Here is a 19,650-nt window from a genome sequence, read left to right as displayed (position 1 = left end):
AGGAGAGAGATGGGCCTCTAAGAAAGCTAATCAGGACCTAGGAAAGGAAAAAAGACTTTGAAAGAGATAACAAAGGATTTGGACTTTAACCCCTGGCTACTCCTGTGGTGATTACTAAAATGAAACGAAGGCTGCCTCCAGAGACCCCAAAAAAAAACGAACAAAAGAACATTACAATAAAGTACTTATATGTTGAAAATAGGGCAGAGAATTTTGCAACCCTAAAGGGAAATGGTCAAAAAAAGAATCCAAATAGTGACTATTCTGGAATGTTAATCCTAAACTGCATTGTTACATACTGTGATTTTCCTTGTTACTTCATATTATCTTGGGAAAGGACAGGTACTAAACCATAAAAGGTTTTGTCACTGAAGTTTTTTCTCCCTAAAACTGGATTTAAGACTGTTAAAATAATAAAATTGTTTCCAAAAGACTTGTGACTAAAATATAGCATTCAGAATTGTCATTTTCTGACATCAAATAATTAAAAGAATCACTAAGGATAACTGAGATAAATCATTTTATGACCAGATCTATGCATAAGATTAGTTTTACAGTGATTAAAAAAGAACTGGTAGAAGTTGGAAAGACTTATTAAAAAGTTACTAAAATGGTCTAAGGAAATGGCAATGAGGATACCACTAGGATAGTGACAATTGTTATAGGGAGGAATGGCAAATGTGAGAGATGAAAAAAATGAGGATTTTGGCCTAGGTAACTTTGCAAAATCCCTTCAGGTTTTTATATCCCTGACTGTTATATTGTGGGGGCAGACTTGGCTAGAATTGAAGCTGATTGGATATTAGAGGAAAGACTAAACACTCCAAAATTATAACCATGGGAATATGGGTGAATGATAGAAACTTTAAGAGAAAGTCAAAACAAAGATGTAATTTTGAGATGAATGTCACTGATGAGTGTCAGTTTGGACATATTAAAGGGAACATTCCTGTGGGACAAATGAAAACAACAGTAGAACACAGGAAAAAAGCCTAGGTCAACACTACAGAGTTGGGAATCATAACTGGACTATAAGTAGCAGTCACAGAAAAGAATGTGAATGTGCCATAAGAAAAATGTCTAAAAGAAACTAAGAGAAGTATAAGACAAAAACCGTGGGAAAGACCCAATATAAAAGGTCAGATTGAAACTTAAAAACAGAAAGAATCCAATAGAAAGAGGCAGTCAAAAGAATCAAATTCCTCAGACGGTCAAGAAAACAGAAGATAGGGGAGCTGGGAGGGTGGGGAGGATTAGAAACAACTTTACAACCAGCAGTTCTGAAACTACTCTGACAGTAGTTTCACTAGATAAGGCCTCAATAAAGGCTTAGCCAGACTAAAAGAGGTTAAGGATAAAAAAAATGGAAGTATTCAGTGTAAAAAACTTTTATGTTTCATAATTAAAGGGAAGAGAAAGATGGAACTAAAGAGCCAAGAGAACTGTTTTTAGGATTACAGAAAAAAACATTTGAAAACAGAAGGGAAGTGGACAATGGAAAGAGAAAAACTGGACTGTGCAAGAGAGAATTACTAGAATACTATTTCTAGAGTAGATTACTACTTACTAGAATTACTAGAATAAAGTCACTGAAGAAGCTAGTAGATGGAATCAAGGATATAAGCATAGGGATTAGTAACAGCTCTTTTGTCACAAAGGAGAAGGAAAAAGTGATGATGCCAAGTTTTTAAGGAATAAGAATATGACCAAAAAAGTGATAACATTGAAGAACTATAAAACTGACCAAGCTCCCACTGGCTCTATGGTTACTCTAGTCTTTTCAGGAAAATAGGAGACAGTTATCTGCTCTCGGCATACAAGATAGGCAAGGAGGAAAGAGGAAAAGGCATGGAATCAATAAAGTAGAATAAAAAATTGCCAGGCATCAGGAACATAAATGAAATTAAACCTAAATCTGTATTGGCTGCAAACAGCTCAACTTTATGACTTTTTCCAGTGACACTCTCTAGCATACAAATAAGAGTATAGCATCAAAAAGTATTTCCAAGAATGAGAATTAGCAGATCAGGAATGATGAAAAATCAGAAGGAAAGGAGGGTTCCTTGGGTAGTCATTAAGAAAGCATTAAGCTGATAGAACATAAAATCAAAAGCCAGGATGACAATATAAAGACAAGTGAAGTCAGCTGGGAAAAGAAAAGTAGGAAAAAAGGCCCAAGTTGTAAGGCAGAATAGTGTTACACAATGGTCAGAGACTAGGCTTCTGGGTCAGGCAGACCTAGGTTGTTCAAATCCTGCTTCCCCCATCCATCAGTCATCCTGGGTCCCAAGCAACTTTGCAAGGTCCTAGGTTGCAGAGCAGTTGCCTATGTGCATTACTAGAGGGAGTTTCCTCACCAGACATTCCCTCCACCAATGAAACTGCAGATTAAGACAAAAAAAAAAATGTTTTTAAAAGAATAAATCTATGCATAAAGATGTGACTTTTAAAATAAGAGCAGGTTTAATGAGAAGTAAGGAAAGGTAGGAAAAAACTGTGGTTAGAAAGTTGGATTCCATATTTCTTTATCTTGAAATTGGCATAATTCTGAGAGCTACTAAAATCTAAACTGAAACTAGGATAGATACTGTGTAGTGAAAGTCAGGAAAAATCAGCCCAAGAAATTAAGGGGTCAAATAGTTAAAAAAGGTTATCCATCTGAATACTAAAGTACCTGAAGCTGATGGCAGATGAAAAGAGAGAAGACAATAAATCATGTGCTCAAATTAGGAAATGGCTTGTAGGTCAGTGAATGATATAACAAACTCAAAGCTGGAAATCAACAACAATAATAATAAACATGGATAGCAATAAACAGATCATACGACATACAAGAAATTGCTTACATTTCTTAAAAGACAAACCTCATAAATACTTGATGCATTCAATATAATGATTTATCTTCTAAGTAAAGAATTTTATCCATTAGTAAAAGTGACTATGACACCAATATTTCACACTTCTTCAGAGGTACATATTTCATCATTCAATTTGTTAAACACGATGTAATAAAGATTTAAAACAACTTCTTGCAATTTTTATCCTCTAATTTGACAATTTCCACTGGTATCCAAACAAAAAATTCTAATAACACGAGCAGTATCAGAATTATCACTTATGTCAATCTGTAAAATGTAGTACAAAGGAATGCATTCTAGTTTCAACGAGGGATACTATATTTGAAACATTCAGTCATATTTTCCTATCTCAGAATATCAAGATTAATGTAACACTATAAGGGGTGTAAACTATTCTTCATATGCAAATTAATCATTTGAGTAAATCTAAAGTGAGAAGCAATATAGAAAACAATAACTTAGATCTAGAGATCATGTAAGTTCAGCCTACTTCAAAAATAAGAATGAGAGAGGCAATATCTTATCTCAGATCAAACAACTAGTTATCAACAGATCTGAGATTAGAATTTAGGTCTTTGGTTTCCAGTCTACTGTGCTTCGCATTATGTCAATTTACTATTACAATTATTTATAATTATTTTTATATGGCCATTTGAAATAAAGCATTAAACTTGCCTGTCCTGTTCCAATGTCAAAAGAGTCATAATCTACATGCACAGATGACACAAAAGGCCCAACTGGGAGTTTTCTCTTTGATGGATCAGCCTCTGAAGACAGAGGAGTTGTTTCTTTTGCTTTTTGAGAAGCTTCTTCTTGACTTCTTGTTAAGTTAGCCATTAAGGTTTTCTTATCTGACGCCTCTTTTTTCTGCTCCTGTAAAAGAACCAATCTCAGAATTTATGCTTAATAAAAACTTGAGTTGTAATGTCTAAAAAGCTGAATATCATCATTTCACATTCTGCAATTCAAACAAAGGCAAAGAATATGTCAAGATGCATTTTCCCTATGAAATTATATATGTAATAACAGTAACATTCACTAATGCAATACTGACTTCTGAACTATAAAACATTCTAATCATTTTTAAAGATAACAATATAAAATTACATTTCTTCAGAACTACCAAAATATCCTGTTCAAAAAATGTTTGCCCTCCATACAGGATGAATAACAACAAAGAGATTCTGAATCTATAAGCAACACAAAGATTCATTTCATTACTTAAGAGACAAGCTTTTACTGAAGATAACATGATTTTTTGGTAAACAGAAACTGATAATTTACCAAAAACATTTTCTTAGAGGGTCTTACCACTCTAATTCATAAGTTTGGGAGCAGTTTCCTTTTTCAGGCACTTTTATTTCAATAGTAGTTATCAATTTACTCTACAGAAAAACTTGCCTGTGTCTAGTTTACCTACCAATTAGCTTTAGTCATTATTCAATCTGGAATCAAAATCAGGTGCTTCAACCTCAAGAGGACAGGGGAGTCATGATACTAAAAGCAAAGTCTGACAATCTTAAGAACAGAGATCTTTACTCTGACACTCTAGAAATTCTGTAAAACTTAATTAAGTTTTTGTGCATTTAAGTTTTTAACTGCAAGACACCATTCATTCCAAGGAATACTGATTAAGTGCTTAATATGAACAAGGCACAATTTTCAGAACTTATCCCAACAGTTTCTAAAATTCAATGTTTTATTTTCCCATGCCAATTGTTGTTTCTTTTCCCAATTTCACTCTGTTCTTTTAGGCAATAATTAAAAATTGAATAAAATGTGTGTATATTTATTTCTCAACTCGGAAAGGTCCCCCTCCTCTTAAAAACTGTATGTCTCAAATCCTTGAGATAGACACGTAAAAAAACAGGCCACAAAACCTTAATCTCATGATTACAAAAGAATTGGTTTACATTGGTTCAATTATTCAATCACAATAAATCAAATTAGCAAAGTGTCTACCTTGGTATTGATTGGGTATACCTTGCTTTCTATGTAAAAAAGTAATGACTGATGGATTCCATCAGTCTTAGAAAGTAAAATAATTGAATAGCCCCCAGCTCCTTTGAGAAACACTTTGAAATGAAATAATATAGTAATCCAAAGAACAACAAAGTGATATAAGTAGGCTGCTCCTTAAAACTTCCACTATTTCAACATTATGTAGTTTTCTTTTCTTTTACTGAAAAGAATGAAATGTGGAAAGAGAAAAAAAAACTTTTCTTTTTTCACATTATTTTGGTTCAGTGACATATATCAAGAAATAAGAATTTATGACAATAATGATAAAGGAGGACTAATATCCTCAAACTTCAAACAACTTTGCCCAAGCTTCATTTCTTTGAAATTCTACAATGAATATTATGAACAGAAGAATGCATCATATCAGCCTACGTAAGAATGGCAAATTTTACATCATTTCTCAATTACTAAATTAGTTTTTATTATCATCAACACATCTCTATTGAGCAACTAGCTTGCACAGGGAGCACTATGCTAGGTTTGAGGGATATAAAGAAAGGCAAAAAAAAGAGTGAATTTTCAATTGCTAAGGAGCTTAAAATATAGTTAAAACAAGATTCAAAAAGCATGACTGTAAAGAAACATGTTTAAGGGCCTGGTAAATCAATACTGGATGGCATTTTGCTTTAGGCAAGCAGTTTTTTAAAATATACAATGCCTTATCAGGACATTTTAAAAGTCTGGAAGTTTATAAAAATTAATTTTATAATATTAAGCTTATACTGTGTATAAATGAAAAAAAATATATATATATATAAAGTAAAATATGTTAAGTATCCTAAGAGTAGAAGAGATGAGAAGCACCACGGTAGGAACTACAGCAACGGTACAACTACAACTATTAGAAATGGTTTTTCCTCTAACTCCAAAGTAGTAAAAAAAAAATTCTGAGTTGCCTTTTTTTCCCTTTATGATAACTAGAATATTTCAGTGAATTTATAGATGTCTGGAGACCCTCAAGAGAATGGTATATGTCTCTTCTCCCTTTGATTCTTTTAAATCTAATCTACTTTAAGTCTAAGGTTTTTTCACCCTTGTGTGTTTAAAGTTTATAAATTTAGGTAACTGAAACAAATTTATGTATTACTTTACCACTCTCAGAAATAATCAATTAACAAAAAAATATGAATTTACCAGTTTAGTTGCCTTGTCTTTTACAAAGTTGACTATTTTCTTCCTAGGGCCAAGAGGTATTCCCATTTCCTTTAAGTCATCAACTGTACACATAAGCTTTAAAAAAAGAAAAGGAAAAGAAAGAAAAAAAACACATAAAACTGAAAATTTTTTTAAATCCTATGTTAGCGAGTTAGATTGCTGTAACATCTAAAACAGATGAATACTCATTTAACTAAAAACTCTAAATCTTTTTTTTAAATTACACACATGGATCAGAAACTTGGATTTCATAATTTAAGATCTTATCTCATTCTTAAATTTTCTGTTTGGATAAGACTTTTTTTAAAAGATTAAAAATTATGATTAATACCAGAGACTCCATGTCCATTTTTTCCTTTTCAAAAATGCTGATATATTCAGAAAGGCTAAGTGCTTCCAGGGTTTCCTGCAAAGTCAGGACTTCATTTTCAACATCAAGGTCACAAGATTCATCTACTGGTGTCTTTGGATCTTCTAATGCCTAGAAAATAAATAGAAAACATTTGCAAAGTATTCACAGACTCGCTCAATGGAAAAATCATGACATGGGTGAGCATTAAAATTTCCTATTATATTTCTCAAAAGATGTATTTACTACATGAAAATATTTCTGAAATTTGACAGCAAGTCTTGAAGCAGAATTAGCAGCAGCCACAAATGTATATAATAACTAAACTTTCTTGAGACATACCTGCTTTTCAAAGGGAGCTGTATGCTTCATGATTCCATTAGCAGTAGTTAGAGGCACTGGTTTTGAAGTCAAGTCTTTCTGATTAGAAAGTATATCAAATAATATCAAAGATCCTGAAGAACATAAAGAAAAGTATATTATTCTATTTATAAAGTTAGTAAGATATGACATTTTATAACAGAAAATATTTAAACATTTCTTAAGATTAATCAAGGGCTTTCCTTAACATAATTCTGTAGTTCCATCCCTATTGTTTTAAATCCCACCCACTCTGGACTTCCTTGACTTCCATTCCGATTTTACAGATAAGAAAACTGAATAAAATTGTGTGTGTGTGTGTTTTGCTGAGGTAATTGGAGTTAAGTGACTTGCCCAAGGTCACTAGAATCCCAAAGTTTTAAAAAAACTTTGAAAGAATGCTTGGAGCAAAATGCTCTAATTTTTTTTTTTTTTTTTATGCCTCTTGACAAACAACATAAGGCTCATTAAAAAAAAATAATAATTTGGGAGTGTTTCATATTACCTCATAACCCAGTTTAAAAAACACTATACTAGACCATGGTATTTCCTATTGATTGTGCTTAAGTACATGAAGATCACACTGTTTTATCAGTAATATGTTCAAACTAGGTAACATAGTAGACCTGGACTCAGAGATCCGAATTCAAATCCTGCCTCAGATACTTAACCTGAGCATGCCATTTAACTTCAATCTACCCCAGTTACATCAGCTGTAAAATGGAGATAAATAACAACATCAATTTCCCAAGGTTGTTGTTAAAGGAAATAATATTTGTAAAGCACTTTGCAAACTTAAACACTATGTAGATGCTGGCTGTTACATAAATGCCAGGTGTTATAAATGTCTCCAATACCACTAATTTACATAGAATATTGGATAGAAATTTTTAAAAACAATGCATATCAAGGCAAAAGAGGAAGTAAAGTGGGAAAGCCACCGATTTAAGGTACAAAAGTTAAACTTAACCCTTTATAAAACTTTGCAGGCTATGGAGGATCAATCTAGAATTAGGTCCCATGTATACATTGAAAACTTACCTAAGCTATGTCCAGCAACAGAGACCCCTCCTTTAAAACCTGGGTTCCGACTGATAAAAAGTGCATGTAGACGGTTTATTTCCATTCCCACTTTTTCCACAATAGTCTGACAGTAGGTAGGGCTATTGTAAAATAATATGTCTAGCAGAGTTTCATTGGTAAAGTGTCGCAGACGACCAATACTTGGTAAAGTTATTTTTTTAATGTTCCTTCAGAAAACAAAAATATAAATACATTTAGTCATTAATATCTAATTCTTCAATACACATTATTAAGAGCCTCTTATGCACATGATACTATGCCAAGTGCTGGGGATAGAAGTTTAAAAAATAACTATCACTGTCACGTTTATAGACCAGTCCATAAAAGTAAATTTTGATTCACAACATGCTTTGTTGTGACATGGGGGGGATGGGAGGGGGAGGAGGAAAAGGGAGGATGTGAGGGGAGAGAAGAAAATTTCAAGTAGCAAAAAGTTGTAAGGAAGAGAATTTCTGTGCTCACAGATTGGAAATTTTTCTCAGGTATTGTCAAGCTTATGTTTAGAGAGTATGAAAAAAATGGGCAGATTTGAACAACTGATGTTAAATTGATATCAGGCCTCTGATAAAGTGAGAAGAGACCTTAGAGATTATTTAGTCCAAAGCTAGTTGGGAACTAGTCCAAGTTCATTTTACAAGTAAAAAACAACTAAAAATGGTAAAGCAACTTGCCAAAGATTATAAGATAATTAGTAGTATAGCTTCTTAGCAGCACAATCAAAATTTAAATTTGGGTTACTGTATTTCTTTCCATCAATGTACATTTTCAAGTGCTTCCTACAAAATTAATATAACATACTATATTTTAACATTAGTAAAATAGAATACTAAATAAAATGGTTAGTGTTCAAAAGATCTTAGATATTTTGTTCAATGTTCCCATTTTACAGATCAGCAAACAAGCACAAGGAGATATAATACCTTCCCACATTGGGTTACATAGCATGGGGGGGAGGGGAAGAGGAGTCTCAGTGCAATATTTTAATAAAAAAATCTGTACTTTTCTAATTTTGAACTTAAAATTACCTCAATCTAAATCTAGAAAATTAACTAATACAAACCTGTCAACACCCGTAGCATCACCATGTAAGGAACTATGCCAATGAACTGGAAGAAATTCCACCCTGCTTACTTTATGGTCATCTAAAGATTTCTTAAAATGTGTCTGCAGCAATTTTAGAGAAACCATTCTGAAATCATCAACTTGAAGAAAGAAAAATGAAATATTTCAGTGACAAAAATTCAATAGTAGCTAGATGATCATAAATTAAACAATTGCTGTGTTTAAAATCTCAAAGGCATTTTCTGAAGAAAAAAAGCAGATCTATTATTAACTCAATAACACTAAAAAGGAGGGGAGAGAAATTAATAATTCCCTCATTTTAGAAACCAAGTTATGTAAAAAGAATTAAGTGGCTATGAAAACATGAATTTAAACAGTAACACAATGGTTTAAAAAAATCAAAATTTAATGAAAAATTTGAAAGTCATTAATAAAATGTCTTTCAATTAAAATTATTTTCAAATAGTGTTCATGAATTATGACAGTCAAATGTGAAAACAAAGAAAAGGTAATTTTTCTCCTTAATGATTCAAATCAACATTCATTCTGCTGATGTACTATAAATAGCCACCTAATAATTTTTGTACAACTGAAAACTAAGTTTCACAAGCACCTTAATAGTTTGTAAATTCATTTAAAACTACTCTTAGAATAAAAAAATTATGATAAACATACCACACTCAATAATGCTTCTAAAACGTAAATCACAAACAGGACCAATGCCATGCACCATAAATACTAAATGGTCAACCTGAGGCATCTCACCTGTAGAAAAAGAAAGATATTAGGCATGTATAACCTAAGTGATGGGTAGTATTATCTTGCTCAATGTCCTTACACTTTCATCAATAAAAACCCTTAAAAGTTCTACTGCCCCAACTCCATAATATACACTTCAACACCCTTACAGTGAAAAAAAGTCACCTCTCCCCAGTACACAGCAGGAGGCCCAGGAGGAAAAGGAAGCAGACTACTGCCCTACCTGGAAATTCCCATAATCATCTAACTGTTAAGAACTCTCCAACTCTAGATTTGGTAATCACTTGGGCTCCTCATCTCTCCAGAGTCTTACATTCCATTGTGAGAAATACTGTTAAAAGATGAAACTTGGTCTGTGCCATTTCTTAAACACTCATCCCATATTCATTTTACTTAAAGAATTGTTTTTAATTACTCAAATATGCTTAACATAAATTACTGCTTAATTTTTTTCATATCATACATATTTCATATTCTTAGAAATGTGTGTGTAATTGAGAGCAATAGAACAAACATGAAATGTATGAAGCTGTCAAATTGAATTTCATAGTTCCTATTATAACAAATGAAAGTAAAGTGCTCATAAACGATAATAATCCAGGATTGTTGGTCCCTATACAAAGGTGTAAAAAAACAAAAGCAGTTATTTATGAAATCATAGACAAAATCCAAAGGCACATTAAACAACAATGTGCTTATTTAGAATATATAGGAAATAAGATACAAACTGAAATGTGAATAAATGTTGATTTGCTTAATGTTTTAAGTAAAAATAATTTTTTTGAAATGAAAGGAGGCTTTTCCAGGTCTATGTGCTTTATAGTCCCCAACATTAATGATGTTTTTTACCAGTTCAAAAATAGTGTTAAGAGACTAAATGAGTACACAAATCCTATGTAAATTAAAAACAATGAATTGCAAAAGTATCCTCCCTACTAAGGGCATATTTAAAAATCACAGAAAAGATAAAGATAGAAGTAATTGCTGATGAAAGCAGAGAGCAATTATAATAAAGAATGTAGTATAAAATGCTAAATGTAAAAATATGAAGAACTCAACAGGTAAATTCAATTCACTTAATAATTAATATTTAAGAAATTAGAAATTAAGCAACTAATAACATAAAACTAAAGGAAAAAAGTAAAAATTTACTGGGAAAATGCATCGTTATTAGTAACAAATCACTGAAGTATATACAATAAGTACTGCAATAGTCATATATGAAAAGTTAAATATAAATGAAAATACATATGAAATTTATATTAAAATTGGCAAAACTCTGAGTAAATATACTAATCAATCTAGGTCCTACAGAATGAACAATTAAACTAATTTTTATCCTTTCAGTAAAGATGCCTAATAATGTTGTATATGCTGTTAAGCAGTTTTAGTTGGTTTTGTTTAGCTCGTTTCTATAAAGGATGGCTCACTTTTTGAAGAAGGAAGGAAGGAAGGGATCCTGAAATAACTAAAGGAAAAAGAGAAAAGGCCTTAATAAAATAATTTTAATAATAGAAAATGTTATATACAATAAAGATAGTCTTATAAAAGAATGTGAAAATATATAACATAATGGACTTGATATAAGTAAGGAATAGAAGAAAACAAGACACCAAGAAAAAGTACTAGGAAAAAATGACATAAAAGAAAAAATGAGAAAGACTTCCTCAAAGGAAGCTCCCATGCATCAGTCTTGTTTCAATTTATTCTAAAGGAACTGTTTCTCTCAAGACTGTCTAAAGCAAACATGAATATAAGTGAAGTTACCCATCAAAAAAGTCAGGTCACATTTACATCACAAATTTCAGTTCACAATGCACTTTCCTCACAACACCTAAGAGGTAGTATCATTATTTCTACTTTACAGATGAGGAAACTGATAATCAGAAAGATTAAGTGACTTGCCAACCATTATATAAGTGGTGGAGCCAGGACTCAAATTTAGTTCTTACAACGAATTCTAGGGTTTTCTCTACTATGAAGAAAGACTTGAATTATTTAATCATATCATTGGTCTTTTAGCTCAACTCTCTTCCTTAGAGGTTCACATACCATCAGGAATTTCATCATGATCATCAATACCACGTTTTACAACTCTAGGTCTTGTTTGTCCATCTTGTGTGGCCCCCCATTCATCTTGCACAGAGGAAGGCTGAAACTGAACTATAACCTAAAATACATAAAAAGAATATTCTTTTAAAAAAAATAAAGAAAAAACAAACTTGTTGAAACAAAAAGTAAACAAATTCATTTCCACTGTGAACAAAAATATATTTCCTCAAACATAAATGAGTAAACCAAAATTTTTGCTATATCTAAATACCTATAAAAGACAGACACTAGACCCTCTGAACCTAAGACTAGTATTGTAAAATGTATCACTATATATAAATGCCCAGATTCAACAAGTCAGCTGATAGTATGAAAAAATATTATCAACTATTAGCATATCTCAATTTATTTGAAAATTCAAATTACAAAACAGAGAACATAGTTTCATAAAAAAAAGAATGACTGTAAATGTGAATGAACAATAAGAATTATTTCCATGTCCAGTAAATATATAAAAAGGTTACAATTATATAATTAAATTTGCATTTTGAGAAGTTATTTTACAGCAAATCATGCCTAAATTCATTTTGTCCTATCCTGCAAAATATCTTGCTGTTAGTAAAAGTTAGGCAGAAAATCACAAATCAAAGGTTTAAACAGAACAACTTCATATAAAAAAAAGAATTGTAAAAGGATATACTTTTGTATGTATTAAAACTTTCTAACATTATATAGAAATCAGGATACCTAACAACAAATATTATGATTATTAGTTCAGTTATTTTATTGTACGTTGCCACAAATGGACATTTCAAATGAATCTAGGCTCTGCTAGTTTCCATGACCAATTTAACAATTCTGAATACAATATAAATTTCATTATTTACTAATGTACACTCACTATTGAAGTTAAACATCATGCAAGTATTCCCAGAAAAACAATTCAAAACATACAAAACAAGCTAATGATTTAAATATCTTTATTACCTTTGGGTTATGTATAACAATTGTTTCTCCGCTGGGAAACTCAAGTTTACGATGCCACTGATTGGTGGTTACAGCTTTTTTGTATTCTGCCTACGATAATGGGGAAAATAGTTTTAAGTCCAAAATAATTAATATCATAAAATTATATACGTTTAAAAAAAGCATTTGTATAAAAAGGATATATGAATGTAACATTGGCAAAGATGAGAATAAATGTAAAGCAAGCCTAGTGATATTTCAGGATAAGAATTTCATTTGGTAAATCCAAATAAATTAAGTCTCTTTTTTTTTTTTCATGTCAGGGTACATAATCAGTGTCAAGCAAGATACAAAAAGAGGAGAGCATTCCTGCTCAAGCAATTCCCAAGTCACAAAGGGCTAATCTTTTATGAGGATGTTTGAAATAGAAACATACTTTAAAAACAGTCAAGAATATGAAGCAAATACTGAAGCTATTAATCAATACAAAGTTAGTCATCTCACCAACCAAATTACTACCTTCAGCAATTTCCTAGAAAGAAATAATAGCCAAGAAACAAGGGCTCACTCAGTTTGGAGAGATAGAGGCCAAATTACAAATGTAGGAATCAATTGTATTTTTTAGATTCTGGGATTTAATGATTTAGCAATGATCAGCTGAAAAACTAAAATTAATTGATAGTATAAAATCAGATTTACATATAAAATCAGTATTAAAAAATTCAGGATTTAAAAAATGTTTTGGTCTACTTCTTATTGAAGTTCCTTTTATCCAGGTAAATAACACTGAGAATAGAATTTCTTAGTTCTCTAACATAGATAGGGAAAGAGTGAATAATAATAATTTACAATTTATATGGTTCCTGAAAACAACAAAATATTTTCACTTGCATTAAATAGCTTCACAACTTTCCACCTAAATAAATTCTAGACTACTATTCTGCAACAACCTCACACTTAATAGTCAATCTGCTGATGGCTTCTCCACATTTGGACCAATACAGAATACAATGAAGGAATTGGCTGTCAGGTGATGAATTCTTCAATAAAGGCAAAATAAAGGTTGTGTCTCAGATTCTTTTACTTTTTCTAGTTATTTCAAAGCATGTTAACTGTTTTTCAGAAACAAATAATTCTGGAAGATTTTATTATATACTGGGCAGCAGACAATAGATTTGCCTCTCTAATCTTCACTATTATCAATTAAGAGTTTTCTCATAAAAAAAATCTTTTCTAATCTTGTCAAACCTGATACTCTTATTTTTGTCATTCTTATTTATGCCCATTCTCAATTTCTAATTTTTGCTATTTATCCCGCCAGCATAGTTCTGGCATCTAATAGTTTTCAGTGCTACACTTTTCAGCATTTTCAAAGAAGGTACAATGAACTACATTTAAGTTTAGCTTGAATATACTATGTCCTAAATAGGAAGTGATAGTTATACAATGCTTTCAAGATAGTAAAGGTTGATACTTAACAAAAGAATCCCTTTTTAATCTTCAGAGTTGATTCATATATCATGTCCGTAAACTAGAAAAAACTAATTGGAAAAAATACACATTTTTCTATTTTATTTGGGAATGGCATGAATAAGCACTGAATTAAAACAGGTGATGCTTAGAAACTGAGTCACTAAAAAATGTCAAGAAATGACAATATTTTTTTATGTGGGGGAAAAAGGAGTAAAAGAAAATACTCCATTATCCTAAATTATTCCATTTTCACTGTACCTCTAAAAATAAGTGTTAGTCATACTATAACAATCTACAGGGAACTGACATGGTGCAGTGGAAATAACAGTAGAGGACCTGGATTTGAATTCCAGCTCTGCCATTCACTGGCTGTGTGCCTCTGAGCAAGTCATTTAGGCCCTATTTTCCTCATCTGTGAAAGGAAGAGGTTAGCCTCAATAACGTAAAGGATTTCTTCCACCTCTAAACTTATGAACCAAGGATTGGGGCAGGAGTGGTAGAACAGGGGAGAGTTTCTTTTTTTAGGTCTTTTTATCACTATCAAAAGATCCAGTAAGCAATTTAAATCTTATAAGATCCATGAAAAAATCACTTTATAGTAAATATAACTGTAGAGAAAACAGTATGATTTTGGAAAAAGAAAGTGACAGGCCATAAATGAGGTTTCTAAGAAAAAAAGCACTAGGACTAGATGGATTTATAAGTGAATTTTATCAAACATTTAAAGACAAATTAATTCCAATATTAAGTAAATTATTTTGAATAACTGACAAAATAGGAATCTTACCAAGTCCCTTTTATGAAACAAATATGATATTAATACCTAAACCAGGAAAAGTATTATAAACTAGTTTCATTAATATGGATACAAAATTACCAAATAAAATACTAGCTAAATGATTTACAACATTTCAAAGATTATACATTATGACCAAAAAGGATTCATATCAGGAATACAAGGATGGTTTAACATGAGAAAACTCTTAACATAATTGATTATATCAAAAACAAAAATAACCAAAATATATATATATATATATATATAATATCAATAGTGCAGAAAAAGCATTTGATAATACTAATTTCTATTAGTATTTGCATAAATGAACTTTTCCTTAAATTGATAAAAAAAAAAAAATTTACCTAAAACCATTAGCAAGCATTTATTAAAATGGGGTTAAGTAGAAGCTTTAAGAATATCTTATGGGAAATAAGATCAAGTGTGAAACAGGGATGCCCACTGTCATCAATATTATTAATACTGTACAGGAAATCCTTGCAATAGCAATAAGAGAAAAAAAATAGGACTCAGAATACAGAAATAGATAAGAAAACAATCTTTTTTTTTTGCAGATGATATTATATATTTAGAAAATCCTAAAGACTCAACTAAAAAGTTAATTGAAGCAATAATTTCTACAAGTAGCAAGACATGAAGTAAACACATATAAATTATCAGCATTCCTATATTACTGCTAGGATCCTGCAGAAAGAAAAAAGATCTATAGATATCCCATTTAAAATAATTCCAGAGCTAGAAGACACAGCAGATAGATCACTGCCTCTGGAGTCAAGAGGACCTGAGTTTAAATCCAGTCTCAGATATTTAATACTTCCTAGCTGTGTGGACTCTGGGCAAATCACATAACTCCAATTGCCTTGCAAAAAATAATAATAATAAAAGTTAAAAATAACTCTAGACAGTATTAAAATACCTGGGAATACACCTACCAAAAAAAAAAAAAACAGGCTCATTGTGACCAAATTAAGCCCAGTATCTTAAATCACATAAGATAAAATCAAAATGTATACATGACCTAAATATGAAACGAGATATTACAAAAAAATTTGAAGAACATTAAACACATTAATGTCAGACTTATGGAAAGGTGATTCAATAATAAACAAGAGATAAGTATTGTGAAATATAGAATAGATTATTTTGACTATATTAAATTAAAAAGGTTCTGTACAAGTAAAACAAATGTAGCCGAGATCAGAAAGAAAGCAAAAAATTGGGGGGAGTGGAATTTATAGACAACTCTTAGATAAAGATCTCATATTTCAAATATAAAGATCTTTGTCAAATATTTAAGAACTCAATTCATTCTCCAATTGATAAATGATCAAAGAAAATGAACAGGCAGTTTTCCAATAAAGAAATCAAAACAATTTATAGCCATATGAAAAAATTCTCTAAATTATTATTGATTAGAGAAATGCAAATTAAAACAACCTTGAAATAGTGACAAATACTGGAGGATATGGAAAATTTGGAACCTTAGTAATTCAATGCTGGTGGATCTATTAGTTAAACCAACCATTTTGGAGAGAGTTTTCAAATTATGCCCAAAGAGTTAATAAACTGCTTATTGCCTCTGACTCATCAATACCAATATTAGTGTTTCCCAAGAAAATGGAAAAGAACCTACATGTTCTTAAATATTAATAGCAGCTTTCTTTGTACTGACAAAGAACTGGAAATCGCAGGGATGCCAATCACTTGGCGAATGGCAAATTGTGGTATAAGTTCATGAAACAATATTACTCTGTTACAAGAAATGATGAGATTAATGATTTTAGAAAAGCATGGAGTTTAGAATTGCACATGTTTAACCTATAGAGGACTGCTTTCTGTCTAGGGGAGGAGTATATGGGAGAATGGGGGAGAAAAATTCAGAATACAAGGTTTTACAAAGGTAAATGTTGAAAACTATCTTTGTATGTATTTGGAAAAATAAAAAGACATTAAAAAAAAAAAAAAAGCACAGATAAAGTTCCATGAAATAATGAAGAACAAAATGAACAGAATCAAGAGAATACTGGATACATTAGTAGCAGTATTCTAAAGGTATCTTTTGATGTTTAAATCTAGAAAGTAGTATTTTGTAAATGATGAGCCAGCTAATTTAGAAAAAATGTAAAAACTTGGGAGATATGAAAAAAGATGCTATCTTCTTTCAGAGAAACAGATGATAGGTGGAAATAAGCACAGTACATATATATGCATGTTTAGAGATGTCTGTGTGTACAAATTATATATGCATAATTGTAGCCTTTCTTGGGGTAGGAGAAAGGAAAACAGAAAATAAAAGAATAAAAGAATACTAGATAGCAAATGAGAAGAGAGGATTCAACATAAAACGATTAACTTCCATTTTAAGAAAACCCAGGCATTAAACATATTTTTCAAAGCTGCCCAATTTTCCTTTGCTTCCTCAAACATGTAAGATATGAGGTTTCTTCATTTCAAATTCCTCCAGCAGGAAAGACAGTCTTATGCAGTTTTGAAAAACAATATGCAGTATTTATTATGTTTTCTTGAAATGGAAATTTGTTTCATATTGAATCCTCTCATGGTCTTCTGTGTACATGGCCATGGTTTTTTTTCCCTCCTTTTGTATTTAAGTGTAAATTTTTTATATTATTAAAAAAAAATTTACATTAAAAAAAAAGTATGTTAATAAGTATAAGCACATGTATATCGTGCCTATTTTTTTAAAACAAATGGCAAAGTATTTTTTAAATTCTTACCTCTAGTTTTTCACTGAATTCCTCTGTATAGGGAATATACCGACTGTCTGTATCCCCCTTATAAAACCAAGTACAACGTCTAACTTCAGTCTGTTCTTCTTCCCAATATACAGCTTTTCTCAATCTGTCATAGAGGTAAACATCATAACGTCCACCATCCGTGCTTAAAACAACATTCTCTGGATCAGGCTGAACTAAAATATAAAAGTTAAACTTTATTTAGACACTTAAATATGCTCTTCTTCCCAATCTATAAATAGATAACACAATGATCAAGTTACTCCTTTTCCAAATAAAATGCCAAAATTCATCCTTCCAGTTGGCTTAAGTAGGCTTAAAATTAGTCTGTGCTACTTTAAATAATTCAAAAATATTTGTGGGATTTTAAAAAATACAAGTGCCACAAAAAGGAAATCAAGGTGGTGGAATAGAAAGAGAGAACCGGCCTCAAAAGGCAGAATGATCTGGGTTCAAGTCCCACTAATGATTCACAATGGCTTTGTCTTCCAGTCTGGCCAATTAAGCTTTCAGTGTTCTAGGCAATTCTCTTTAAATAACAAAAAAAAAAAAAAAAAAAGCAGTGATCTGTTTGGGTGTAGATATTTTCCTCACTGGCAATTCCCAAAATCAACTAACTCAAAAATCCAATTTTTAAAAAAGTCATATTAAGAATTATACTAAAAAACAAACCAAGCTCAGTAGACATATTAAATTTTTCAAAAGCATACGTATCGAACACTAAACTAACGCATAAGAATGATCTAGAAAACTATATGGGGGCCGAGGAGGAGACTTCCTAGGTCAAAAGTAACTTGTTTTATGTTGTTCTAATGTTTTTGTTTTAAAATTAGAGTTTTAAATTTTTTTTTAATTTAAGGAAATTCTTCCTTAATAAAAATCAAATTCTGAAGCCAAGTGCGTCTTTGCTATCCTAATTAGAGGATAACAACAAAAAAAGAATATAGATTATATATAGACTTTTATTTAAACAGTTCCTCGAATAAAATGAAAAATTATTCAATTCAAACATATCCTACTTGCTCAAAAAGAAAAAAACAGAGGTATGGGAAATATATCTGAGAGAACTAAGTAATTTGATATACACGCAAAATCATAAAAAAAGCAAGGAATAAGATTCTTTAACTTTCGTATCACATCTAAATTTCTATTTTCTAAAATCAGTTGCCTTTCCCTGCCACAACCCCCCCAAAAGAAAGAAAATTATACTTACCTGAATTATAGACCTCTTCAAGATGTATAGAATCAAACATACTAAATGGCATCCATATTTGTTTGTGTTCTACTTCCTTGCAATAAAACCAATGTGGCTGAACAGCCTCATACGGATTTTGAAGGAAAAGAGGTGGTGCTTGAATCACAGGAGCTGCAGGTCTAGCCATAAGTTGCTGCTGGCCTGGGGATGACAAGACTGTCTGTCCTGCTGGAGGGATCTGAAAAGATAAAGCCTCATGTCTCCTCCATGTCTCAGAGGCAGCATGGGCTCGAGGGTAGCAGCCTGAAAATGGAGGCAGCAAGACCCATCTTAAATACTTACTAACTCGTACTAACTGTGTGACCATAACCTTTCTGAAGCCATTTCCTCTTCTGTAAAAGTGGGATAATAGAGGGCAGCTAGGTGGCACAGTGGATAGAGTACCAGCCCTGATCTCAAATCTGGCCTCAGCTATGTGACCCTGGGCAAGTCATTTAACTCAACTGCCTCAGCAAAAAATAAATAAATAAATAAATAAATAGATTTTTTTAAACTATGAATGTAATTACAAAATTATACAACAATTTTGATAACTAAAGTTTTTAAAATCAAAATTGTAACTAACTATATCCCAAAATATTTGTTCCTAGATACTTCTCATTTTTTAAAGTAATTCATATTTCATATTACATTAAAACTTTTTGATTTGCCAGTTAGTTTAATCAGTTACTTATTTATGAATAGGCAGTTTAAAATAATGAAAA

The 19,650-nt window shown here is 31.3% G+C and overlaps 1 protein-coding gene across 4 annotated transcripts in view; it reads right to left on the bottom strand.

Annotated features, from left to right (window-relative positions):
* Positions 1–19,650, bottom strand: part of SEC23IP (SEC23 interacting protein) — a 36,884-nt gene that overhangs the window by 10,048 nt on the left and 7,186 nt on the right. For all 4 annotated transcript variants that reach the window (XM_051981553.1, XM_051981551.1, XM_051981550.1 and 1 more), the window contains exons 3-13: positions 18,905–19,124; positions 17,674–17,867; positions 12,688–12,777; positions 11,701–11,818; positions 9,565–9,654; positions 8,888–9,029; positions 7,786–7,994; positions 6,727–6,839; positions 6,367–6,516; positions 6,015–6,110; positions 3,534–3,731 (exon numbers count right to left, since the gene is read on the bottom strand). In XM_051981553.1, the coding sequence (XP_051837513.1) occupies positions 3,534–3,731; positions 6,015–6,110; positions 6,367–6,516; positions 6,727–6,839; positions 7,786–7,994; positions 8,888–9,029; positions 9,565–9,654; positions 11,701–11,818; positions 12,688–12,777; positions 17,674–17,867; positions 18,905–19,124 (1,620 nt within the window). The remainder of the gene's footprint in view (positions 1–3,533; positions 3,732–6,014; positions 6,111–6,366; positions 6,517–6,726; positions 6,840–7,785; positions 7,995–8,887; positions 9,030–9,564; positions 9,655–11,700; positions 11,819–12,687; positions 12,778–17,673; positions 17,868–18,904; positions 19,125–19,650) is intronic.

Source organism: Antechinus flavipes, chromosome 2 (assembly GCF_016432865.1).
Source record: "Antechinus flavipes isolate AdamAnt ecotype Samford, QLD, Australia chromosome 2, AdamAnt_v2, whole genome shotgun sequence".
Taxonomy (NCBI): domain Eukaryota; kingdom Metazoa; phylum Chordata; class Mammalia; order Dasyuromorphia; family Dasyuridae; genus Antechinus; species Antechinus flavipes.
Note: the sequence above shows the minus strand (reverse complement) of the source record. Positions and strands in the feature narration are given on the sequence as shown.